Here is a 26,064-nt window from a genome sequence, read left to right as displayed (position 1 = left end):
CTTGCTTTCTGGCTTCCTAAGCTGTGTGGCAGAGGGAAGCCCAAAGCCACGTGGTTCTCCCCTGCCAATCTATGTGGTTCTTCTTGTCATGGTTGCCATGCCCAGGTTTAAATCCCAGTGCCAGTCTTCCTCTGTAGCCCCATTTCTGACTCCTTTCACAATCGGTTACACCTGCCAGTATTCCTGTATTTTTTTCAGCTTTTCTGAGCTGCTGTAGTAAGTCTCGGCAGGCGTGGCCCTGTGGCACAGCATGACCCTGTGGCACTCTAAGCTCTTACACAGGCTCTGTAACCTGTGTTGCCTCCCAGTTACATCTTGGGTCGAAGTCACTTCCATCTCCTTGTCTCAAAGCATGGCCAGAGCTATTTAACATATCCATGAAACTGGTCAAAAGTTATAGTATATTAAAGGACCATTCTAGAGGTTATTTGCAAAACTGTTGCTATGCAAGACAACCCTCAGTGGCCCTGCTCCATGTGTCCCATCCCCTCGTTCAGACTTGTGGGGGTGAGGACATCCCATATTTTAATATTTCCTGGACACCCTGAGTTCTGGAATTCATTACAAATCCTTCTTTGTGGGGGTCTCCTGGCTGCATCCTCTTACATTATTACTTACTCTTTTATCTTTCTTCTCTGTAACTAATCAGTCACCAAATTCAGGAAAGGCTAATAGTTCTTGATCTTCTCCCCTTTTCTGGATTCCCATTACTACTACCTTAAACTCTTAATCACTTCCCACTGAGTTTACTGCAGTGTTCATCTTACTTCCCTGTCTACCCTTTTTCATGTTGTGCATACAGTTATCTTTCTGTAACACATACATATTATCAGACTCCTCTCCAGCTTGAGATTTTGTAGTGGCCCTTTGTGGCCATCAGGATCTGGTCCAAACACCCTGACAGGAAATGGTGAAATAAGTCCCCTAAAGTTCTGTTTTTGCCAACATGACTACATTGCTGTTTTATATCACATGCAAATCCTTTTGAAAGCATCTTATCTCCCCCCACCGCCCCTCAGGTTTCTTAATGCTGCAAGCATGAACCTTTGTCTTTCTACCAGATAATCCTTCACTGCCCCACAGTCTTTCAGAATCAGGGCATACGCTTTCAACCTGTCTGTAGTTGTCTCTTGTCAGGTTTCTCCAAAGGGGTAAGTATAAGCTTTGCGAAGTAAGAATAGTATGTATGTCTTATTCACTGTTTTATCTTTGGAGCACAGGAAAATTCCCTACACACAAAAATATATGCTCAGATAAATATTTTCAAATTTAAATAAATATTCTACAGCCTTTGCTAAAATTTCCAATTATTTTCATATGGGAGAAACTCCCAGAAACTCAGTTTTTCCAAGCAATGCAGTGAAGAATTATAGACCAGAGAGTCTCCTAAGGTGCAAACGGTGTGTTGGTGATATGTTCTCATGGGGACTTCCGGCAAGATGGAGGAATAGGTGGGCGCACCGTACCTCCTTGCACAACCAAGAACAGAACCACAGTAATTTACAACAATGATTTGCAGTCATAATATCAGAACTGTCAGAGGATTTATCTAAATGGAAGTTGGACAGCCTAGAAGTTGAAGTAGACCCGTACATCCAGACTGGTAGGGGACTACGAGCCGAGCGAGCAGGCGTGGGGCTGGCGCGGATCGCAGGCGCGCGTAGGTCGGGGGAAATTTGGCGCAAAATCGGCGCGACAGCAATCCGGGGTGCGGGAGCCCAGCGGTGCAGCAGTGATCCCTGTATACGCAAGCAGCGGCTGGGGGAATCAGTGGGGCAGCGACTGGGGATCAGGGCAGAGCTCACAGCCCAGAAGCCCAGGGAAGTGTCTGACTCCAGGAGAACGGAAGGGTCACCATTGATCCCTCCTGTCCCCGCTCCCACCCCTGCCCCCACATATAACGTCACAAGCTAGCGACTGGGGCGCCCAGCCCCGGTGAACACCTAAGGCTCCGCCCCCCACCGTAACAAGAGTGACCAGACCAGAGAAAAAATAAATAAATAAGTAAAATAATAGGAGAGATGGGGAAAGACGTAAGACATGTTTCCAGCAGAACAGATCAGACCCCCAGGACTCATCCTTTTGAGTGACCAAGAAATAGCCAATCTATCAGATGCACAGTTCAAAACACTGGTGATCAGGAAGCTCATGGAACTGGTGGATTTTGGATCCAAATTACATGAAAAAATGCAGATTACCATAAACGGGATGCAGGAAGACACACGGAGAAGAACCAATTGTGAAAGGAAGGAGTCTGAATCTCAAAACAACACAGTGGACCAGAAGGAAGATAGAATCAACCAAGCAGGAGAGCATGATGAAATAAGAATTAAAAAAATCGAAGAAAAGCTTAAGACCATCGAGGACACCTTTAAACGTTCCAACATCCGAATTATAGGGGTACCAGAAGGGGAGGACCAACAAGTGGAAAAGTTATTTGAACAAATAATAAAGGAGAACTTCCCCAAACTGGCAAAGGGAACAGTCTTCCAAGAAATCCAAGGAGCGCAGAGAGCCCCAAAGAAGTTGGACCCAAGAAGAAACACACCAAGGCACATCATAATTACACTAGCCAAGGTAAAAACGAAGGAGAGAATCCTAGAAGCAGCAAGAGATAAGGGGACAGTAACCTACAAAGGAGTTCCCATCAGACTGTCAGCTGATTTCTCCAAAGAGACCTTACAGGCAAGAAGGGGCTGGAAAGAAATATTCCAAGTCATGAAAGACAAGGACCTACATCCCAGATTGCTCTATCTAGCAAAGCTCTCATTTAGAATGGAAGAGAAGATAAAGTGCTTTTCAGATAAGGTCAAATTAAAGGAGTTCATCATCACCAAGCCCTTACTTTATGAAATGCTAAAGGGACTTATCTAAGAAAAGAAGATAAAGAAAAGACATGTATAGTAAAAGGACAGCAAACTCACAATTATTAACAACCACACCTAAAGCAAAACCAAAAGAAACTAAGTAAACAACTAGAATAGGAACAGAACCACAGAAATAGAGGGCACAAGGGGGGGCTAGCAGTAGGGGTGGGAGGAGGAGAGAGGGGGAAAAGGTATAGAGAATAAGTAGCATAGAATGTAGGTTGAAAATAGATAGGGGGAGGGCAAGAATAGTACAGGAAATGTAGAAGCTAAAGAACTCATAAGTATGACATATGGACATGGACTAAAGGGGGGGAAGGTGGGTGGGAGAGGGGGCACAGGGTGGAGGGGAGTGAAGGGGGAAATGGGACAACTGTAATAGCATAATCAATATAATATATTAAAAAAATAAGTCAGATATGTTCTCATGGAAGAGAATGAGTTATGGGAGGGCAGGGGTGGCAAGAGTAAGAGAGCAAGAACAAGAGCAAGAGCCTTTATTCTGAGGACTTATGTAGTTGGTGGGATGGGGGAGGGGAAAAAAGTTACATCGATTGATAGGTAAAGGTGGTGTCAGCCTTCCAGGATGGGAAGAGAGTAACCAAAGGTATTAATGGGCTTCTTCCTGTAGACACTGTGGGCCCTTTTGGGCCTTTCAGGCCTTGGGATGAAAGCACAGTTTCAAAGGCTTTCTCTCCCAGATAATGGAAAAATATGTAGAATTTTAATGACTGCTGAGTCAGTGGGTGGGACAGGTATCCCTCTTCCTCCCTGCCTGTGTTTCCCCTTTGGCTGCTCGTTTTACCATAACAATCTCACCTTTTGAAGGGAACTTGGAGATAATATTGACTGTTGTCCTGCCTATTATTTGGAATTTCCACTGTTATCAAGCCTCTTTGAAACACCTCACATAACAGGGATCTCTCCCTTCCCAGGGAAGGCTGTTCTTTTATAAGACAGCTTTAATATTTATAGTCTTTTTCATGTTGAGCCAAAATCTACCTCTATAGTTCTATTATAACTTGTCTTATTTTTGCCCCATTGAACCCCATCTGCTCTTCTTGCAGACATCATAAATAATGGAAGGTTTTTGGTCTCTATGTATCTTGCTAGTATCACAGATTTTATTTTGTATGTGGCAAAAAAAGAAGACATTCAGGAGCTTCCTATTATACACCCATACCTAATGCAAGGGGTTCTTCACTGCAGTATTGCCCAATTAGACAAAAGCATTTAAACAACATATTTATCACTGAACAGTAAAATATTATGCTAATAAAAGTAGTGCACAGTAATGTGCATTATACTTCAGGGAAATATAAAATTTTGAAAAGTGGGCATTATGCTTTCCATGATGAAAGATTTAAAGTCATCCTAAAATACAATGACTTTCTGCATTTGCATTACAACACCAAACTGAATAGAAATGATTCTTTTAACAATATATAACTAAAACACTAAAATTTGGCTTCATAAACCCTGATGCTCTGGTTTGCAAAATTCAGTTTTATAAGATAATGCTTTCCATAACATACTGGAAGTCATATTTGTACCTCCCTATAAAGAATACAACATCTTTTTTTTAAGTCATTATCTTAAATAATACTAAAGAATCTGGTTAACCATGTATACTTGCAGCTTAAGTATCAATCAGTAACATATATTGTTTAGGGTTGCAGTAATTATGTGGTTGAGGTATCAAAGCAGAATACTAAAATTTATAGAAACCTAATTTTATTTCAAAGCCATGGAAGTCAGTTATCTATTTGAAAAATTGAATAGTGGATCTTTATTTATATTTCAAAGTAAAAGTAAGCTGTCTTTGCATATAGTGCCTTACGTTTCTGATTAATGATTTGCTATGTGAAGTGAGTGGTGAAAAATGAAAATTTTACGTTTAGGTAAAACTCTGATACATTTAAATTGTTTCTGTTTTCTAGTCAGGATCGGCCTTAGGAAAAATGGTTCCTTTAGCACAAACAAGTTTATAATCAGCTACCATCGTTACCTACCAACAGTAAGAGTTGGGGGGATGATAGGTCCAGGTAAATACTGAGCTTTCAAGATCATGGAGGGATAAAAGACGAGCAGGATGTATAACACAAGAGGAGAAAAGAGAAACAATGGGTAGACTCTATACAGCCATCAATCCAAACAAATGGTACTTTATACATGGAATTAGAGGAAATAGACAACAGTTTACTAATGGAAAAAGAGTAAGAGAGATCACTTTCCCTTTAAAGTCAAGTATGCCACTTCGTGCCAATACAGTAAAACTAGCCACAAAAGATTTAGAGTGGAGAGTTGGTAATATACATGAAAAATTAATAAAACTAGAACACAGGAATAGTGCTGAATATAGTCAGATAGGGAGTTAGTATAATTTCTCTGACTTTGAATAAAAGGTCAGGCAAATTGAAAAGCCAACAGAGTCATGAAAGTGTTATGAATGTGTTGCTAGCCAAGGCAAGTAAGGAAGATGATGTTTTCTAAGAGAATCACTTGTAAAAATGGCAAGCCCCTTCCTACAAGGGAATAATGGCTATTTTAAGCTATTGAAATCATTAAAAGGGTGAACCTCTTGACTGAAAAGTAACCACTGCAAGAATAAAATAACCAATTCTGGATCCGATTTTCTAGAAAGAAACTGTTGATGGGCTGTCCACGAATTCCTGAAAATCCAGAGACTGAGAGCAAAATCCAGGCTAGCCCAAAGAGAACAACTGAATGAAGTTAGGAGGCCACATGTTTCCAGTTACTGTAGGATGTATAGCTTTTTCTGGGTCATGAAATTAAGTTTAAACATTATCTTGCTGCAACATCTATCTTAGTCTTTTTAGGATGCTTTAATCAAATACCACACAACGAGTCAGCTGTAGTCAACAGTTCTGGAAGCTGGAAGTCCAGCATTTGTCTCCCAGAGTTCTGAGATCAGAGTGCTGACACGGTCAGGTGAGGGCCCTCTTCTGGGTTGCAGACTGCGGACTTCTCATGGTGACCCATATGGTGAAAGAGTTTAGGAGTCTCTCTGGAATCTCTTTCATAAGACATTATCTCATTCTTGAGGGCTCCACCTTCATGACTTAAACACCTCCCCAATGTTTCCATCTCCTAGGACCATTACCTTTGGGGTTAGGATCTCAGCCTACAGATTTGGCGGGGGGAAACACAAACACTCAGGCCATAACAGTGTTCTTCTAGGTAAGAATTTTACGGAAGCAGTCCTTTGAGTGAACGGGGCCCCCAGATGTGTTCCGTTTGCCTCATTTTTGGAAACTAAATCTACTCCTTTAAAATCAGGAGTTTTACATTTGTATTCCAGATGTTCAGTTTCTCCTAAAAAATTAGATCCAGAAACCCAATTCAAAATCCAACAAGGTGATGGTTAAGCATAGTTGCTTTTTGTGGAAAGAAAATTATTTCATTAGTCTACCATGGTTTCCAACATAGCTTATATCATCTCCTAGGCACTAAAGCTGTGGGCCAGTTCTCTTCTTTATTGTGCTTACACCATGTGGGTTTTTATTGTTGTTGTTGTTGTTATTGTAGTGGAGTATTTCTCTGTGCCTATGTCTCTATTTAGAATGGAAAAATCAAATCAACTTAAAAATATGTTTTGTATTTCATGTGTCTCAAGAAAATAGAGGATATCTATATTTTTGTTTAAGTGTAAGCATTTTCTACATAATTCTTATGAAAACCTTCAACCAATTTACCATTTTTCTATTACTTTTTTAGCTTCTGCAGACATTAAATCCATGTCCCATGCTGTAGACTTATTGATCCAAAATTAAAACAAAACAAAAATCCCTCTTATTTAAAGCTCATTACACAAGCTTCTTAAGTGATTTGGTTTCCTAAGGCCTCAGAGGAGATGTGCACCCTGAATATGGCACCAGCAGTAAATCATCCTGGTGTCCAAGAGTCGGAGTTTGGACAGTATGATTTGAACATCTGAAACCTAAACAACCTGCACAAGTTGTTGGAAACAAATAATAAACCTCTGTGAGGATAAAGATCAGGTACTAGACTGTGATCCCTCCACTCAAACACCTAAAGTAGCTGACTGTTCTGTCCTTTGGCATTTAAGTGAGAGAAAAAGAACTTCGGTGGTTTTATTTTTTTTCATTTTAGCACTTCTGAAAGCAAAATTATCAGATAACCTGTATATATTTAATGTGGCAGTATATTCTTTATGAGTTTCTACATCAATGTTATTAAGTTGATAGCATCTAATCAACAAAACAAGCAAATGAGCAAATACAGAACCAGAGACTTGGAAATAAAGAACAAATTATAGTGATCAAAGTGGATGGGGGAGAAGGATAACAGGGCAAAGAAGGGGAAAGGGCAAGTCAAGGAGCATGAATAGAGGACTCATGGACATGGACAATGTGGGGGGATTGACTGTGGGAGTGGGGGGAGGGGGAGAGTAGAGCAGTGGGGAAAAGGTGGGACAACTGGAACTGAACAACAATAAAAAAATTGATAGCATCTAAAAAAGAGGAAATTGGGAAATATTCATTGCCTGAGTATATACACTAAAAATAAAAAAAAAAAGCTAAATAATTCTGGCATAGTAGCACTTTGAGGAAAGAAACCAGTCTGGAAACGTAATCTCTGAGATCAGTTCAGTTCAGTCATGAGGCTGACCTGAGTGTGTTGTCACTGGCCATGTTTTTCATTTCACACTATTTTCTGTCTTCTCCAATATACTGCCAGACTTTGAATTACCTTCCTCATGAGACTGAAATATTGGCTTAAATAAAACTTGGACAGAGACTCCATTTGCTGCTGGTGTCATCAGTCATTTGTCTGATTTGTGTGTGTGTGTGATGACTCCACTCAAGCACCTAAAGCAGCTGACTACTCTGTTTTTGGCATTTCTTTAAATGAAAAAAATACATTGTATTATTTCTAAATTTTCCATGCCAGCATTTTGGAGATCAGAATTATCTGACAACCAATATAAACACTTAATGTGGCAGTTTTTTAAAAATCTCTAAATAAATGTTCTTAAATTGCATATAAGTTTATATATTCATACATACGTGTATGCAACTTTGTATATAAATATTTGAATTCTCTGATGGTTTCATCTTCAGTTTATCTAATTGAAGCTTTGGTTTTCCACCTAAGAGACCATATAGAACATACACTCCATACCTGCTTTGTGCTGTATCTGTTGCCTCTTAAATTCATAGGACTTGCAAGGGTTGGAAGGTTACTGTGTAAGTACATGTCAGGTATGTTTAAATAGAGGCTAAATTTGGCTGAATAATGATCATATTCATGAACTAATAGAAGCAATATGAGAGTCCTCAATGCATGACAATTTAAATGTAGTTCTCTGGAAAATATATTAAAGAAAAATGTTAAGACCAACTAGACCACCTGGGCCACCATTAGTAGGAAGAGGATTCTACCTTGGGTCTGCTCTAAGACCATCTGACACAAAGATAACACACACACACAAAATAAAAAAGAAGAGGAAATGTCTTTCCCTCTATGTTTATGAAGTTATACCCTTTATAGAAAGGGAAATTGAAACAATCAATTTATATATACAGCAGTGGGCAAAAGTAGGTTTCCCTTTATATGTATATGTTTCCCTTTAACTGATATGACACATGAAAACTGTATAACTTTCTTTTTATTCCCCATTCCCTTATCATCTCTATTATGGCCCTATAGCTGGAAATCTATTTTCACTTAACTCTATCAGAATTTATTCACTCAGCAAACATTTATTGAGAACTTTTATTGATAAGTTATACCAAAGGAGTTAGGGATTCAAATATGAATGAGAGAGTCCCTATTCTTAATAAATTTATGATTAAGTGGAAACAATCAGAGGGCCAGCATTGTTAATAAAGTTTAGTGTACACAATTATAGAGCTAAGAGAGCCTTTTTGTTCTCTCCTGTACACTGTATTCCTCTGTTACCTATTGTACACTCCTACTCCTATTAAACCTTTTATAAACCATTTATTCTTAGACTGCAATAATAATTATTATCCTTATTTACATATGATGAAAATGAAGCTAAGAGATTTTGCATCCTGCCCATGGTCACACATTAATTGAAGAGCTAAGACTAGAATTTCCTGGATCTACATCCAGGATCAAACTGTTCACATGGTTATTTGTAGTCTTGCCAGAATGTTTTAAAAGATATAGACGGTAGATGAATAGATGACAGTTGTGATGAAAGAGATCGGTAAAGTGCCTTAATGGATGATGGAATTTTTAGGTCTCTTATAATTCACTCTTCTCAACAAATTCTGACCTATAGTTGGAATTTCTGATTTCTCCTGGGCTCTCTTGATTTTTAATCCCTAATATGTCCAAAGGTCTGAGAAGGGTGTAAGAAAAAGCAATTCATCATATTGGCCAGCAGAGATCCATATTTCCCTGGAGCCAAGCAATGAATCTTTGAGTTTCAAATATCTAGGATATTGAGTCTAAACATTCAAATTTCAGGCATAAAACTAAAAGGAACTAGTAGTCCCCAGAAAATGCATTTTCAACCTAATTCTTTCCATAATTTCATAGTAAGAAACAGTGGTGCCATAACACATCCAGGAACAGTTCAGCTCTCTCTGTCCTGGGACAAGGAGGACACAGTAGGAGTGATTGACCAATTAAAGCAATATAATCTATACATGGAAGGAAGAGGAGACTGTGTATTTAGTAAAGGCCACTTCTAATGTGCATCTGGAATCTGTGCCAGCTCTTTAATGGACACCTTGGCAGCAGGGAAATGGCAGGAAACTATACTGCACTCCAGATGCTGCCATTTAGGTGGCCCTCTGCTACTGGCTCTGCTGACAAGCCAGTTGAACACACAGAAGCAAGGGCTATTTTTTAGGGAGCTCTGGCTTCTGCTGGCACAGCATCCTTTTTAAAATTTTTTTCCTACTCACTTAGAAGACTCTGATTGAGAAAGAGCTGAGGCCTTGCTAAGAGAACACTTAGCTTGCTCTGTAAGTAACACACCTGCCTTCCAAGACTTTTTCCTGTGTTTGATTTGCAGCCTGCTTGAGTGACTGAGAAATTAAGCCAGAGTGGTTGTAAGGATCAAAAGAAGGAAGAAATATCTAAGAGGCCCTGTTGGAAGACATATTTTACTGTAATTTGCTACCATTTACACTCACCGGTGTAATTCTGCATTTTCTCCTAGGCATCTGAACACATCAAAACCCTTTTTCCATAATTTTTCTTTGTTTCTCTCTACTGAATTTTGAAGAATTTCTTCTTAGTTACCCTGCTTTTCACTAACTCTTTAGTCATGACATACTGCCATTAAATGCATTTGCTGTATTTTTAATTTTAATATTTATAGAAATTATTTTTGGTTTCTTTTCTTTTATAAAATTTTATTTTATTATTTTGTATTTTTTCCATTGCCATTTAGTCCCCTTATACGCCCCTCCCCCAGCAGTCAACAGTGTTGCCCATGCACATGAGTTCGTTTTTCTTTTTGCTCAATCCTTCCCTCCCCAACCTCCCCTCTCCACCTTAGTGTCATCCTGCTCTCTATGAGTCTGTCTTTGTTTTCCTTGTTAGTCAGTTTGTTCCTGAGATTACACATATACATGTAATCATATGGTATTTGTCTTTCCCTTACTGGCTTGATTCACTTAGCATAATGTTCTCCATGTCTGTCCATACTGTTGCAAATAGTACATTTTTGCTTTTTTATGGCCAAGTAGTATTCTGTTATGTAAATGCCCCATAGTTGTTTTATCCACTCATTTGCTGATGGACACTTGGGCTGCTTCCACAACTTGTACTGGTAGATAACACTGCAGTGAACATAAAGGTGCTTAATGTTCTTTCAAGTTACCTTTTGGGGTTCCTTCAGCTATATTCCCAGAAGTGGAATTGCTAGGTCAAAAGGCAGATCCATTTTTAATTTTTTGAAGTATCTCCATACTGCTTTCCACAGTGGCTGTACTAATCTGCGTTCCCACCAACAGTGCAACACATTGCTCATAGCAATATTTTGTCAAAAAAACAGATAAGCAAATGGGACTATATCACACTAATAAGTTTTTGCACAGCAAAGGAAAACATCAACAAAATAAAAAGACAATCCATAGAATGGGAGAACATAACCCCTGATAATGGGTTAATATCCAAAATTTATACAAAACTTACAAAACTCAACACCAAAAAAAAAAGAAAAAAATTAAAAATAGGGCAAAGGGCCTGAATAAACATTCACCAAAGAGGACATACAGATGACCAATAGACATATGAAAATATGCTCAATGTCATTAATCATTAGAGAAATGCAAATTAAAACCACTCTGAGGTATCATCTCACACCTGTCAGATGGGTTTCTTTTCAAACCTTCCTAGTCATTCTTTACAGTTTCTACTTAACAGGGTATATATTAAGGCTTTTAAGTAGCCTTTAAATGTGACAAATATGTTTAATTTGGAGACAGTCTGTGATAATTCCATTATGTGAAGTATTTAGGATTGAGTTTCTTCTGTTACTTCATTTGGTTCTTGCTGGTGGTGACCTGTTTCCTTTGCGTTTGGTACTTTTGTCCATGAGCTTTGCATTTCCCTTAGACTTTTAATTGTGAGATCCACTGAGATTTGAGATAAAAGTTTATTCTTCTATGGCTCTGGGATCTTTAGATTATATTCTCAATTTGAAGGTTTTCAGACTATCAAGACAGCATGAAGTGGGTTGTAAACTTGGAGGAGGGCTAGCTTGTGATTCAAAATAGTAATTATTTTTAACCAGTGTCCTCTAGATACTTTCAAGTTTTGAAGGAGTTGTTTTTTTGTTTTTTGTTTTTTGGGTTTTTTTTTTGCTGTTTTCTGCAAAATGGGTTATTTCTGATCCACCCTTTCCCTGAAGACAACCCTTTGGCATCTCTGATGTAAGAAGATAAATTTCCTGCTTGGAGAGTGTTGGGCTTTGGTTGCTATCTTCACACAACATGAAACCATGAACACTGAAGTTCAAAATCATCTTTTGGGGAAGAGACCTCAGAATAAATGCTGTCTGAACTATGGTTATTTGGGTTCCTCTGTCACTAAACCTCTGCTTTGAGAAAAAAATATAAATATATATATACACACTTTCATTTATATGTATACACACATACATACACACACACACTTTCACATGGATCCTGCCACATTATTATAAATAGAAATCTTAATCAGAAAGACTCAAGGAAACACATTTGGATTTATATACAGCTGTTATTCCAATTTATTTTTTTTGCTGAGGTAAAATGTCTCTTTATTCTTTTCTCCAGGTAATATCAGCTTTACTACCTGCACTTATGGGGATAAAAATATATAAAACTTTCATCAGTAAAAAATACATAGAGATTATCTGAACACTTTGGCACTTACCATGATGCAGAGACATAAATTCACTCTCATCCATCACCTGCCAAAATATGACTGAGATGATGGCTAATTGAGAAAGACCGGGAGACTCTCTCCAAGGGCATGCCAACCACCCACTTCTCTTGATTTGTTTACAATAGTCAAGACGTGGAAATAATTTGTGTCAGTTGGCAAATTAATCCGTAAAGACAATGTGGTGTATATCTGTTCATCGGTAGATTATTCAGCCACAGCAAAGAAAATAAATCCTGCCACTTGGGACAACATGGAAGAATCTGGAGGGCATTCTGCTAAGTGTGAAAAGTCAGACAGAGAAAGATAAATCCTCATGATCTTGTTTTTATGTGGAATAAAATTTAAAAACCCTGAACTCATAGAAATAAAGAGTAGATTGGTTTTTGCCAGGGGCAGGAGATGCGGGGAGAGGGAGCTGTTGGTAAAAAGGTACACAGTTTTCAGTTTATACGATAAGTTCCTGCTGAAGCATGGCTACTATTTATTTTCCCAGAATTAATTCCAAGATTTTCTTAGTTATTCTCTCTGGTTCTTTAATGTAAATTACAGAGTTATAGGTGATACTGCAACATTATGAATTCTGAAGTGAATGTGGGAAATGGCTTCACTTTATATATTATTAATTCTAAAAACAATTAAATTCTAACTATCTTAACTCTGATTATTTTGTGCCTATTGAGTCGTAAAAATTGGGTACATTTGCTCTCAAACAAGTATGTGGGTTATCTGCTATTATTCTTAGTAACATTAAAAAGAGATTTTTATGACTACAATATTATGTTCAAGAATAATGAAAATGTATTATAGAATTGGCAAAAAGCCAGAAGGAGCTTTATTTCAGCGTGATGCTTACATGCCACCATTACATGTGCTGTTGTTACGAATGTGCCACTAGAGTCTCTTGATTTATACATGATCGAACCTGAAGGTCATCTTCAAAGATTAAGTGTTTGAAAAACTAAATTTCAGCCTTGGTAGTTACAGAAAAGCCCTTCATAAACCTTTCCACTCCCACTTCTTTTTATCTGGTTATGCCTGATTAAGAACTTAGCTTATTCACTCATTGCTCCAAGGAAGCTCTCAAAAGCTCTTTGGGTGGGAAAGGTGCCTCTTATCTTTGGACATGTGGCATCCTGATATCATATATTTTATAACATTTTTCACACTGAAACCTTATGATTATCTGTCTATCTCTCCTGCTAACTGAGCATTTCTGGATAGAAAACTAGCATTTTTAGCAGAATGCAGTCACATAATAGGAGTTTAATTGAATCATGTTTAAACAACAAAATAGCTGCAGTGGTATTTAGGGTTTCCTAGAGAGTCTTCATTATTCAAAAAGCTTGAAAGGGTAACTTACTGCTTTAGCCTTTCAATAAGTAGCAGAAAGAAGAATACACATTGGCCCATCCTCACACAATACTGGTTGCTCCTTGCACTGACTTCTCTGGGCCAGTGAAACACATTTATTGGAAACTGTTAATATAGAAACAAAACATTGGAGATGGAAATAACTAGAGAGAATCTAATCCACTGGTCCCTATCATTTAATGAATAAATCTTTGTTTTCTTCACTCCCAGTGGACCTTAAATTAGATAGAATTTTTCTTTCAGTATAATGGACATCTTTTTTTCCCCATTCACTATGCATTCCTCCTTCTCCTGGGAAGAGCATCCTGCTGCTCTTAGGAAGCTAGCCATCTTCTATTCTCAATTATTTTCCTGATTCTAGAGCAAAGGAAAGGATTCAGGTCTCTCACCTCTTTCTAAATATAGATCTCTGTGCCTCTTTTATAACTGACTTGCCTTAGAAGAATGCATATATATGTATATATATGTTTGGTTCTTCACCTCTCCCTCAATTAGAATGCGAATTTAAGAAAGGAGTAGTGGGATCTACATACTTACTATCTTCTCTCCATCTTTCTGTTTCTACCCATGTTCTTGCTCATCATGTTTATAATATCAAGTCATAAGTGAATGGTGACCAAAAGATGACTGGAAATGTTAAGGGCAATTTAAAGCAATGCCTGGCTCTTTCAGATCTTATGACTTGGATTACATGAATGTGATAAGGTACATTATCTATATAAAGAAGTCGCCAGTGCCTTGGCCAGGTTGGATCTGTTGCTTGGAGCATTTTCCTGTACACCAAAATGTTGTGGGTTTGATTCTCACCTAGAATGTGGGTTCAATCCCCAGTTGGGGCACATATGGGAAAATGTTTTTCTCTCACATCCATGTTTCTCTCTCTCTCTCCCCGCCCCTTTCTTACTAAAATTAACATATCCTAGGTGAGGAATTAAAAAGGAAGAAGCCCACAGTTCCATCATCAGCAGTGTTCTAAGTTCTGTAAATTGTATGTGTAATCAAAATTTTGGCCTATTTGCATAGAAATCGTACTTTTCCAATTAAGAAATATTCAAGTGGTTATATTATGCTAATTTAGTTTAAGAATGCCCTTTTCATCTATGAAATTTTAGACTCCATTTAAAAAAAGAGAAACTGGAGATAACCTCTTTGATAGTAGAATTTTAATTGGCAATTTTAGGATTTCAGCACAAGGATCTGTGTTCTGAATTTCTGTTTAGATGTGTTTAGATGGGTAACCTTTCTCAGGCTTGCTTTCTTCTTTAGCATCCTTCCCTCAGGAACCTAAAAACTAACATGAGATAATCCGTTCACTAAAGTAGGCACTCTGCTCCAAGGTTTGGCAAAGTGCATGCTGCCTCTTTTTCTTCTGCGGTACCTACAAAGAAAAAAAAAGTAGTTTACCAAAGTCAGACCCTCTGGCAAAAGTCTTTCTCACTTCCAGATAATGATTCTAAATTGGAAGGAAAAAAAAGGTAAAACACCAACATCTTGTTAAAAGTTTTTTAAAAGTTTCTACAAGTTATGAAAGTGAAAAGAAAAACAATTACACTGAAACACAGAACTGGCTTGGTAAAACAACTTGCAGAGCTATTACGGTTACTACTTCAGGGCTCTAAATTGTTCTCATCAAATGGAATTTCTCTGGAAATGCTCCATAAGTTGCCCAGGTGATGACAACAACAAAAGACTTACTCGTAAAGGTTTTATTTACAGCTATATTTTGAGCAGAGCTTAGGAGGAGAGAGATAGTCCAAGTTGGAAATGAAAAATCTGTAGACTTCAGAAACAAGGAGAAAAGAATTATTTTGCAGCACTAAATATTTCATCTGAATTTGGAATCTGAGCAGTAGTAACTCGGGAATAGACCATTACTAGCCTGATTTCTGGTTAGAAATAGCAAACAGTTTTCATGAAAAATGGAAATATTTTATATTACATGTGTCTTTCAGAATTAACATGTCTTTGATATCTAGAAGTTAAGCATTTTAATTTTAAACACTGATACATAAATCTACCAGTGACATACTAAGATGAAAGGCAGAAATTGGTTGTACATTTTCAATTCAAGATTTAAATGAAAGTTTCAAATTATGCAATTAGAGGTCATCTATTCAAATGTAATGACCACTGAAGAAACATGCAATCTTTCTATTCATAGAGTGTTTAATGAGTAAAGGTAGATGCGGAGAGGGGAGAAATATCTGCACAAATATTAAGACTGCAGAAATTAGAATCTCATAATGAAGGCCAGAGTTAATTTCTCCTGTGAGTGTTGTTACCACTCTGTACTCCTTGAGTCATACGTTAAATGTCCCCACAAGGACACGATTAGTTTGTGAAATACCTCCTGGAACTATTAAGCCACTGGAAATGAGTACAGTGATGTTACAGCATTGAGAACAGAGACACCCTTTGGAATTCCCCAAAGTGTGTTCTGGAAAACACTAATTCAGACATATGTCCTCGGGTTGGGGGGAAGTAAGGCATGTTGAGCTAAGTTTGGAAGGCAGGACATGCCATCCTTCTCAGACAGTCACTGTGTACACAAAGAGGCATGGAAAATAGCTTATTAAAGGAAAAATTTCACTTTGTTACCTGTATATTTCTCAAATTTGGATGAAATTGAAGCCCCCTTCTTTTTTAAGTAACACCCATTAACATCAAACAGAGCTAGTGAGGTAGAACATCTTTGGGGAAGTACTGATATAAGGCGATGTTATGATTGGAATGATGTGAAGCTAGTAAAGCTAACAGATGGATTATGTATTTCAGTCACTGGAATGGAATATCCTTTTTAAATTAATAAACTGAATTCCGACATTTTAGTTAATATATGAGGTTCTGAGAGTTCCATTGGCATGAGGTGGATTCTCAGAGGCTGTTACCATTCGACGCCCACACAAGAGCAACGTGGTTTGTCTGTGAAGCTGAGGATTGGATGCAGAAATACGGTGACTGAAGAAATTAAGGACTGGCTCATTTTAAGACCTTACTGGATGAACTGTTCAAGTGCAAGTCCTTATTGTTTCTCAGTGGAGCGTTTCCAGCATTGCCCTGCAAAACATTCCCCACACTCATACCGGAGTAATGTCTAAATTGCGAATTGGACCATGTAACTCACATTCCTAATGTCTTTTAATGACTCCATATCATTTTTTTGATAAAATTTTTAAAGATTCTAGAATTTATCATATCCATGATCTCATTCTTTTCCAAAATTAGGTTGTAGAAAATGTGCATTTATCCAGATATTTTGACTTGCTGGATTCACCCTTCTAGCGGGACCTGACTGTGCATCAATCCTGTGCCATTGAATGTAGCCAATTTCCTCAGAGCAGATGTCCATATTATTTTTACATTCCCATCCATTTCAAACGTTGGGAATTGGTGACCCTGTTATTTCAGGCAATGTGTTAATTTTTAGAAAGAGGGCTGTTGTGGTTACTCTTGTGAAGAAATTTGCTGGGCCTGCTAAAGTTTAATAGAAAACAAACTAAGAATTATTGCACAGTAATGCCACTGACTTGTAATGTGACAGGAAGAAAAGCCTATAGAGGGAGAAAATGACACAGCTGAAAGCACTTTGTGACTAAAGAAAATATAATGGGTACTTAATGAGTGAACCACATTAATGTGATAAGGTTCATATAAGAAACTGCCTGAATGAGTGTTGTGATTATTCCCAGGATGGGGATTATTGAACACTGTCAGCATTCTACACAAGATAGAAACTGCCTGTTCATTTAAACTTTCTGGGAAAAATGTGAGGGAGAGGACATACTTCTGTCCCATCATTTTTCAGGCAACATTTGCCGTTTGAGGACAACTCACAAGGTGTTCATTCTGTTATTTCTCCCTCCTGGCATTACAATTCACCACTGTGATCTGCCTTTTTATTAGTTCAGATAGCATCCATTTATGCAACTTTCTAGGCTTAATAAAGTGACATAATACACAGCCTTAAGCAAATGGCTGCACCATCCATCAATTTAGTGACTCAGGAGATGAAGCCATTACATATGAAATAGAACCATTGTTCGGCATTTCCACCAGCAGCACTGCTTCTTGCAGGGTTCCCATATTTCCCGATATGAAAAGGCTGAAGGCTTAAGTAGTCCTGATGTGAGCCACTTTGCACTGTGTACACTTAATCCCTTCTTGAGCAGCCTAGTCTTCTGAGAAATACATAAATGGATGGAAGACACTGCAGGTTTGTGCCTTTTCATTTCAAGAAGATTGCCTTTTTCTTGTTTCTATTTTGTGTCGATATTCAGAAGCTGTAAAAAGAAGAGTAGAAATAAAAGCAGGTGGAAATGCTTTTATTACAATTGAGCTATGAAGCATGGGAGCCTTAGCTTTCCACGTGCATCATTCATTATACAGCCAAATACCAATATAAGTAGTGCTTTTAATGCTTTTAAATGTTGCCAAATGTTTCTGTTGACTAACATTCCCAAGGGACCCATATAACTCTTTCAGGTCACTCAGGTACTGCTTTCTAAATTACCATGGTGGTGAATTCAATTACTACTGTACTTCTTCAGTGGCCTGAAAGAATAAATGGCCTTCCTAAAATATTTCTTTTATCTTTGGAAAGGTCTAGAGTGTTAAAGAGTCAGATAGGACCTTAGAGAATATCTGATGCAGAATTTGATAAACTTGTCCGATGAAAAGACTTTCCTGAGAACTTGTTTTAAAAATACAGATTCTCAGGCTACTTCCCTGGATTTTCTGTTACTGTCAGTTTGACATGAAGCCCAGGAATCTATATTTTGATTCCAGATGACACAGGATCAGACAGGTTTAGGAATAGCTAAATTCCACTTTTTTTGGTTTATGGACGAGGGAGCAGATGCTCTAATAGATTAAGTAATTAATTCATCTAAATTGCGCTGCAAATATTTTTGAGATTAGTTTAGGAAAAAAATCTGATGGGATCTTTTATGCATCCCATGGCTGGGAATGGGAGAGTGTGTGCTCTAAGAATTTAAACCTTTTGTATTGAATAGAACAATGCCATTTCAAAGATTGTGGGGAAAGTTGACAGGGGACACTGTTCTGTATACAACAGCGGTTCTTAACAAGGGATGAGTTGGCTCTCAGGTGATGTTTGGCAATGTCTGCAGATGTACTTCTGGTGTCACAACTGAGTTAGGTGCTCTTGGCATGCAGTGCACAGAGGTGGGATGCTGCTACACACCCTGCAGTGCAGAGGACAGTCATCTGAGACAAAGAATGACCCAGACCAAATGTCAGGAGTGCACAGGTCAGGAAATTCTGATATTCACTCAATCCCTTCTTAACCATCACCTCCTTGCGAGATACTGCATATCTCATATGTGGGCACATTTGAGAAGTAGGACACACTTTGTTCTTTTCTTCCTGAAGTTATGTAAACAGCTTATATCAAAGCTAAGCAGGTCAGTGTTAAGCTATACTTAGATTGGATGAAGTTGATTTTTTCCCCTTAGAACCATACAGTAAATACTTTTAGGATTCCTTCCCCTTCTACTTAAGTATCTACACCTACCTAATCCTGGAGGACCTCGATGGTGTTTGCTTTGAACTTGCTGTAGTTTCTACTTAGTTTACCCAACCTCTAATTCCCTGGAGGTAGCTACAAGCTATGGTGTCAATGCTGCTGATTTTTAACACAACCTGAGACAGAGTTTTTGGCCAAATCTTAGCCCAGAGGTTAAGTGAATGGAATGTTCAGTTTACTTAGAGTAACTCTTTTTCCTAAACAGTCTGATTTTATTTTCTAATATTTATAATTCTGTCTCCTTTCCGTGTCTTTTGCCAGTACTTAATTCAGATCCTCCTCATCTTTTTCATGAACATTTGAAGCAAACACTTAGCTGACCTACTAACTTTTATGCCACTTTTGTTGTCTTCCTGCCCATTCTCCACCGACCAACTATCTTTGTAAAGTGCTTGTCCTCCCATATTTTTCCCCACTGCAGACATTTCCTGATTTAATTGATTGATAATGTCTCCTTATCTATAAGAGTGTTTCTCAAACTTGGATTACATATGGTATATTTTTAAGGGGAAAACAAATTATTTCCTAACACTTTTACCATTTTAAGTTATTATATTATAAAATCACTTATATGTGTGAACATAAAAAATTCATTCTATTTATGTTTAATACAACTATGAAACCAAAACATATTTTCAAATGAAAAATGAACCAAACTGTGTAACAAAGAAAACTCAAATATGCAGTATTAACTCAATATGACAGTTCATACTGTCTTGAAACTGTAACACTGCCTGCAGTGGCATACATATAGTGAACGTGGCATGATTTGATTGGTCTAATTCTTCATTTGGTCTCTGGCATGGACACGTGATGTAAATATAAAAGCTTCCTCCATTCTTCTCACAGCCTCAGGGCAAGGGAATGTTATGCACTAAGTACAACAAAAATGCAGGACAAAAATAAAAACAGGCACTAGAAACTAATAAGCTACATAGTCCAGGTCTCACATTATTTCATTATATTTTTTTATATATATAATTAAAGTAAAAACAAATTAAGAATTCTTATTGTTAACTCACAGGAAAGGCTGCATTTGAGTGGTGTTTTCTCAAAAATGAGAAAAGCTGACCTATAGAATTGAGTCCAAATGCCATGGCAAGGCATATAGAGTTCTAATGCACTGTCCTTTCCTTGTCCCTCCAGGCTCATCCTTGGGCATTTGCTCCTTCGACACCTACAACCACCAGTGTTAGTGACCTCACTGGATGGCCTGCCCCATTCTAAAACCGAGTTCTCTGAGTTTTTGCTTGTGTTACATCATCTACGTATATTCTTCCAGTTTTGTGTTTTCTGTTTCTTAATTATCCTTCAGAGTCCAGCCTAGCTTCATGCCCTCTAAAAGCATTACTGGAGCTCCAGGTTGAAATGTACCTGGTACTCTGTGGACTATGGGCATGCCATGCCCATCTCTAGCCCATATTCTCCCTTAGGAAAGGGGATCCATTCCTTTCCTCATTCTATCAAGCTTCTCAAGAGCAGGCATGGTACTGGTGGCAGCCAGCCCAGGCCCTGATGCATAGCAGTCATTCAATAAATATAGAGTAAATTGAACCGAACCATTTTCAAATAAAAAGCCATCTCTGGCAACCACACTGGGTGATTTTTTATTGTTTTGTTTGTTTGTTTCCAGTACTCAGAATTGAATATACTTTAAGAAAACATGACCCAATTGACAAGTACACTGGATTTAGATTCAAAAGACTTGAATCCCCGTCTTGTCCTGTAATCTGTCTTTTTATATAAAGTGCAGATACATGATTCTCATTTCACACCACTTTTGCAGATGTGCGAAATTCTGACATGTATTCAGTAAATACTACTTTTCTTTCTGTGTTACTGCTTTACTTTCTGTATTACTGCTCTACTTCTTTACTTTTATGGCCTTTAGTGATTTGAAATTATTATTGTTACCAGTGAAGCTTCATATCTATAAACTTCCTTATTACAGTTAGATTGAGGTCTAGTAGTAGTTGTTTTTCCTGAAATGAGCTTCAAAATTACCTACAAATAGATGACACAATCAGTCTTTCCTTTTCATCCCTATACGTTAGTCCACTTCCTTGAACTGTTTATATTTATTCAGTGCACATTTCTTTTATTACCACAGGCATGAGAGGACCTTTACTTTGTTCTTATTACTTAGAGATATCTCTCTTCTGCTATCTGTTTGTAGTCTGTTTTCATCAGAAAGCATCTACATTAGGAAATTGTGGCTGATACCGGCCAGCAGTATCTATCTCTGCTGCAGATGCTCGTCGAAACACGAGAAAAACATACACAGAGACAACCAGGTCCTGTGGGGAAATAGGGACAGAATGGCCACTCTCTCTAGTGGGGAGCACCCCGTATCCATTCCCAAGCAGATTTTTATTGAGAATACAGACTTAGTTTGTGGATTCACAGTTTGGCAGAAAAGATCAAAAGAAGTAGGTGACTTACAAAGGTGCGGACACAGCCCCCACTGTGATTCTGGGCAGAGTTTGGAGTTTTATCACTACAGGACCTAAAAGGCTAATCTCGTTTCCTGCTTGTGCCTTCATATTCTAATTTAATAGCATCCTCCAGCAAACAGATCTCACAGGATCTTGCATATTCTATGTCCCAGGCCTGATTACCCCGGGGTCCCGCCGGGGTCTGGTCTGGGCTGCACTGCCCCTGCTATTTCTGCAGGCCTGAGTTAATAGAGAAGACAAAGGCAGCCAGGAGACTTGGATTTCTCACATCTAAGAACAAGGACTCAGGCTTTGACGAGACCGAGGGGGCAAGGGTTGATGTCCATCGCCCCTTCATTTCCACAGCCCTGAGTCTCTTCCCAGAGGCATCTTTGTGATCGTGCCTGTCTTAGGTGATTCCCTCCGTGGGAAATCTTACCCGTCATTGGCTAACTGATCAAGCTTAGGAGGTCAGGCACAGAACAGGCAGCATTCATGCCAGAGAAATAAGTTTTGTCTCCTTAGTGGCTCCTGGTCTGGAGGTCTCTCACTCAGCCTAAGTCACAGGGGGTTATAGCTTCCTGAGACCAGGCAAGGTGGCCCCCAATAGGAAATACTTTTTTACCTGCATTTTTTAGTGAATTTCTCCTTTTCATGCTTCCGTATGGCTATTATAACCCGTTGCTTCAGTTCTTTCAGTAATAGGCTTAGGGCTTTCTAATAACACAAAAATTGTTGAAGTAAGTTATGTGGAGTTCAGCAATGTGGACTGTTTTACCGGTGGGTTCTAACCGGTGGGTTCCTAGCTCATAGGTGTGTGTTAAACAAAAGTATGAGGTAGGTATAAAAGCAACAGAGACAGATGTAGCTAGTGCTGACAAAGAAAAACAAAACAAAAAAAGAATGAAAAGCCTGTATTTTGATTATTATACAATGAAATGGCAACTACAAATGACAGAAAGCATTGTTAAAGGAAAATTCTAAGTAATGGGCATTTATTGGTACAAGAAAATTCAGACTAGATAGAAAAGAAAAAGATGCTCAGATATGGGAATAGCCAAAGGATGAACTAAGCTATGAAAGGATGTGATCAGTTTCAACTTAACATTTTGAGGATAGGCATAATGAAATCAATTTGTCATAAAGCAGCAGACATGAGTCAATGACCCAGAAGAGATCCCTGTTATCGCACATCATTCTCTGGCTATGTGTCATCCTAAAGACTGAAGCGACGTGTGGAACGAGTGTGTTTGTATTGGTTAAGGCTGCACCTGCTGTACACTGACCCAATTCGCCTTCGACCCACCCTCTGAATTCAGTACAAATTTAAAACCTTGGCATCTTCTGGTGGAGAGATTCGTGATTAACAGGAAAAACTCTGAATATTTGGAACCTCAGAAGAAATACGTTTGTGGTTTTTTGTTTCGTTTTGTTCTGTTTTTGCTCTGTTGGTCATAATCACGAAGAGTACCATTTTACGATCTGGTGGGAAATAAAGGAGAACCTTAGGGTCTTGTTTTCTAAGTTGGGAGTAAAATTATTTGAGTTGGCAAATCGTGGTGAACAGTCATAAGTTTACAGGAACTGACCTCGGGCCCTTTTGTATCTATGTTGCTTGCATGTGGGCTATAGTTAACATATGTCATTGCTAGAGACAGAGCACTTTTTGACAGCTTGCACAAAGAAGAGACACTGACAGATCTTCTCCATTCGTTTTTTGCTTCTAGATCTCTCTCTCTATATGAATCTTTAAACAGATATAACTATTTACAAATAAAATTACTAGGGCTATTATAACATGTACATTGACTTTGCAGCTTTTAACTGGTTCTCAGTGTTTAACTTTTCATGAAGATACCAAATTTATTTATATTTCTCATTGATTCAGAAAAGTTGTTTCCATGCTTCGTGTCTATGACTGCTCATGCAAACTTAGATCCCTTGCTCTGGAAGACCTTACAGTCTACTGGAGGAGAATATAAAGATAATTCCTAAAAGAATGACAAGGCAAGCCACAGGCTGGGAGAACATATTTGCAAAAGACATACCTGTTCAAGGACTGCTATGTAGTTCATTGATCATAACAAATGCACTCCTCTGGTACAGGAGGGTAAAGCTATGCATATGTGAAGTCAGGGTGTACATGGGGACTCTCTGTACTTTCCATTCAGTTATGCTGAGAACCCAAACTGCTCTACAAAATAAACATTTTAAAAAATAATGAAGCCCTGCCAGGGCGGCTCAGTTGGTTGGAGCATTGTCCTGCACACGGAAAGGTTGTAGTCTGATCCCTGGTTGCAGTGTGTACAGGAGGCAGCCCACCCCTCTCCTCTCTCACATCTGTGTTCCTCTCTCTCCCTGCCCCCTTCCTTTTTCTTTAAAAACAATAAGCATATCCTAGGGTGAGGATTAAATAATAATAATAATAATAATAATATAATAATGCAGTGTATCATTCTGTGTAAGAAGAGAGGATTTTAAGAAGAGTAGTAGTCTAGAAAAGAGGAGGCTTATCTAGCCTAAAGAAGTTTTGGAGAAAAATTCATAGAAGCCATGACTTTAGACAGGGATTTAAGGGACAGGTAGAATCTTACTTGTGGGTAGGTGCAGGGCAAGAAAAATTTTAGGTACAGAAGGAAGGAATAGAAGAAAGGGATTAGTAGGAAGGGAGAAAAGGAGGAGGAAAGGAGGCAGAGTATGACAATCTGTGAATGCTTTGTAATTCTGACTGAAGTTAGGATTTATTGAGACATAGGCATACCATTGGACTAGTGGGACAAGTTGGGGATGTTAGCCACTTTATCAGCCATGCTGGAGTTTCTCTCTGGAGCAAGCCATTGGCTATTTGCAAAGAATAGAAAAGCTAACACGTATTATGTGCATGCTTTGTGGTTATTTTGTTGTGGATTATCACATATAATCCTCACTACACCCCTTGGAGTTAAACATTATTGTCTTAGTTTGCCACTGAAGAAACTAAGGCGAAGAGAGGTTGAATAACTGCCCTAGTACACAGGGGCAGAGCTGAGCCTCAAATGCAGACATCATGATATCAAAACTCAGATGCTGGCCACTCTTGGAGAGGTAGTGTGGGACAAATGTTCAAGGAGGGAGGAAAAGAATGCAGATCAGATTTCATTGCTCATCCTTTGTCTTTTCAGGTCTCTCTACAAGGAAATTGACCAGTATCTGCAATCAACTGCAATCTTGTCACACCTTCATGATGTTGCCGTTGACTAGAAATATACTAAGAAGTCTCAAGAATCAAAGCATTCAGCAAATTAGGGCAAAACACAGCCATGGAAACCACTCCCCAGATTTTCATGACCAATATGGTAATACTATACTAGTCGTGGAACCACTTTCTGTGCTGTTGCATGGTTTTTACCAAACACACAGATTGGAATAGAATGGAACCTGTTCCCTTTGGCAGAGTTACCCCCCAAGAGTGGAAGGATCAGTAACCATCACTGTTTGTAATACGAATTGTTTCAAAATCAATCTGTCATTTAAGCACTCCACTGCTCATGTAACTATGACATAATTTAAAAATTAAAATACATTTGAAACTTTTAAAACTCATTGAAAGTGCTCATTATAATGTCTGGAAATGCTTTAAAGAGTGGGTATAAATCACAGAAAATTATGAGTAACAGATATGTGAAAATAGAATTAATATAGCATGTGTTCTGCTGGTTTAATGATTTATACTAGGTATCCTTCAGTAGATGTACACACATGTACTTTATTAATTAATCATCTGGTGGTTCTATTGAATCTTCCTTAAAACATATTCATGATCTGACAATTATTCACATCTTTAATCTTTTTCTTCCTGGTCTGAACCACCATCTCTCACTGGGATTAGTATAAAAACTCTTCTAGCTGGTCTCCTTGCTTCTATACTTAATGTCCCCCTACACCTGCCTCATCTACCCTGCCACACACAGTCTTTCTAAGCATAGCAACACAGTAACCAGAATGATCATTAAATACTAGCGTAGTGATATTACTCCTGTTTTTCTAAACCCACTTTGTTTTCACTGCAGAGTTACAGGTAACATCCTTCAAAAGGTACAACAAGGCCCTTTAAATTCTGCGCTGGTCAGTTCAACTCCTGCATCAAGACTTTTCCACTTTGCTTTTCCTTCTGATTGGAATGCACTTCCTCCAGAAGTACTCACACTCTATCACACTTCTCAGGGTCTTGTTCATATATCATCTTTTTAGAGAAAGCTTGGCTACTCTTTTAAAATTGCAGCCCCTGCTTAGGCTGGGCTTTGTTTATCCTGGTAACTTGCTTTATCTCTGTAGAAAGTATCATCATCTGGCACACAATATATTTTATTGTTTATTGCCTGTGTCCAAAACTCCATAAAGCATAGACTGAGGATGTCTTTTTTTATGACTTCATCCCTATAGCAGACAGAGCCTGAGAGATTAGGCT

The 26,064-nt window shown here is 38.3% G+C and overlaps 1 protein-coding gene across 1 annotated transcript in view; it reads left to right on the top strand.

The window, feature by feature from the left end:
* LOC114493439 (cytochrome c oxidase subunit 7B2, mitochondrial) overlaps positions 1–25,183 on the top strand; it is a 62,529-nt gene extending 37,346 nt beyond the window's left edge. The window contains 3 exon segments of the mRNA XM_028508317.2: positions 24,779–24,967; positions 24,970–25,035; positions 25,038–25,183. Coding sequence (XP_028364118.1) covers positions 24,838–24,967; positions 24,970–25,035; positions 25,038–25,081 — 240 coding nt within the window. The 5' untranslated portion in view covers positions 24,779–24,837 and the 3' untranslated portion in view covers positions 25,082–25,183.
* The last annotated feature ends 881 nt before the right edge of the window (positions 25,184–26,064 follow it).

Source organism: Phyllostomus discolor, chromosome 1 (genome assembly GCF_004126475.2).
Source record: "Phyllostomus discolor isolate MPI-MPIP mPhyDis1 chromosome 1, mPhyDis1.pri.v3, whole genome shotgun sequence".
Lineage (NCBI taxonomy): Eukaryota > Metazoa > Chordata > Mammalia > Chiroptera > Phyllostomidae > Phyllostomus > Phyllostomus discolor.
This window is presented reverse-complemented; position numbering and strand designations above follow the sequence as displayed.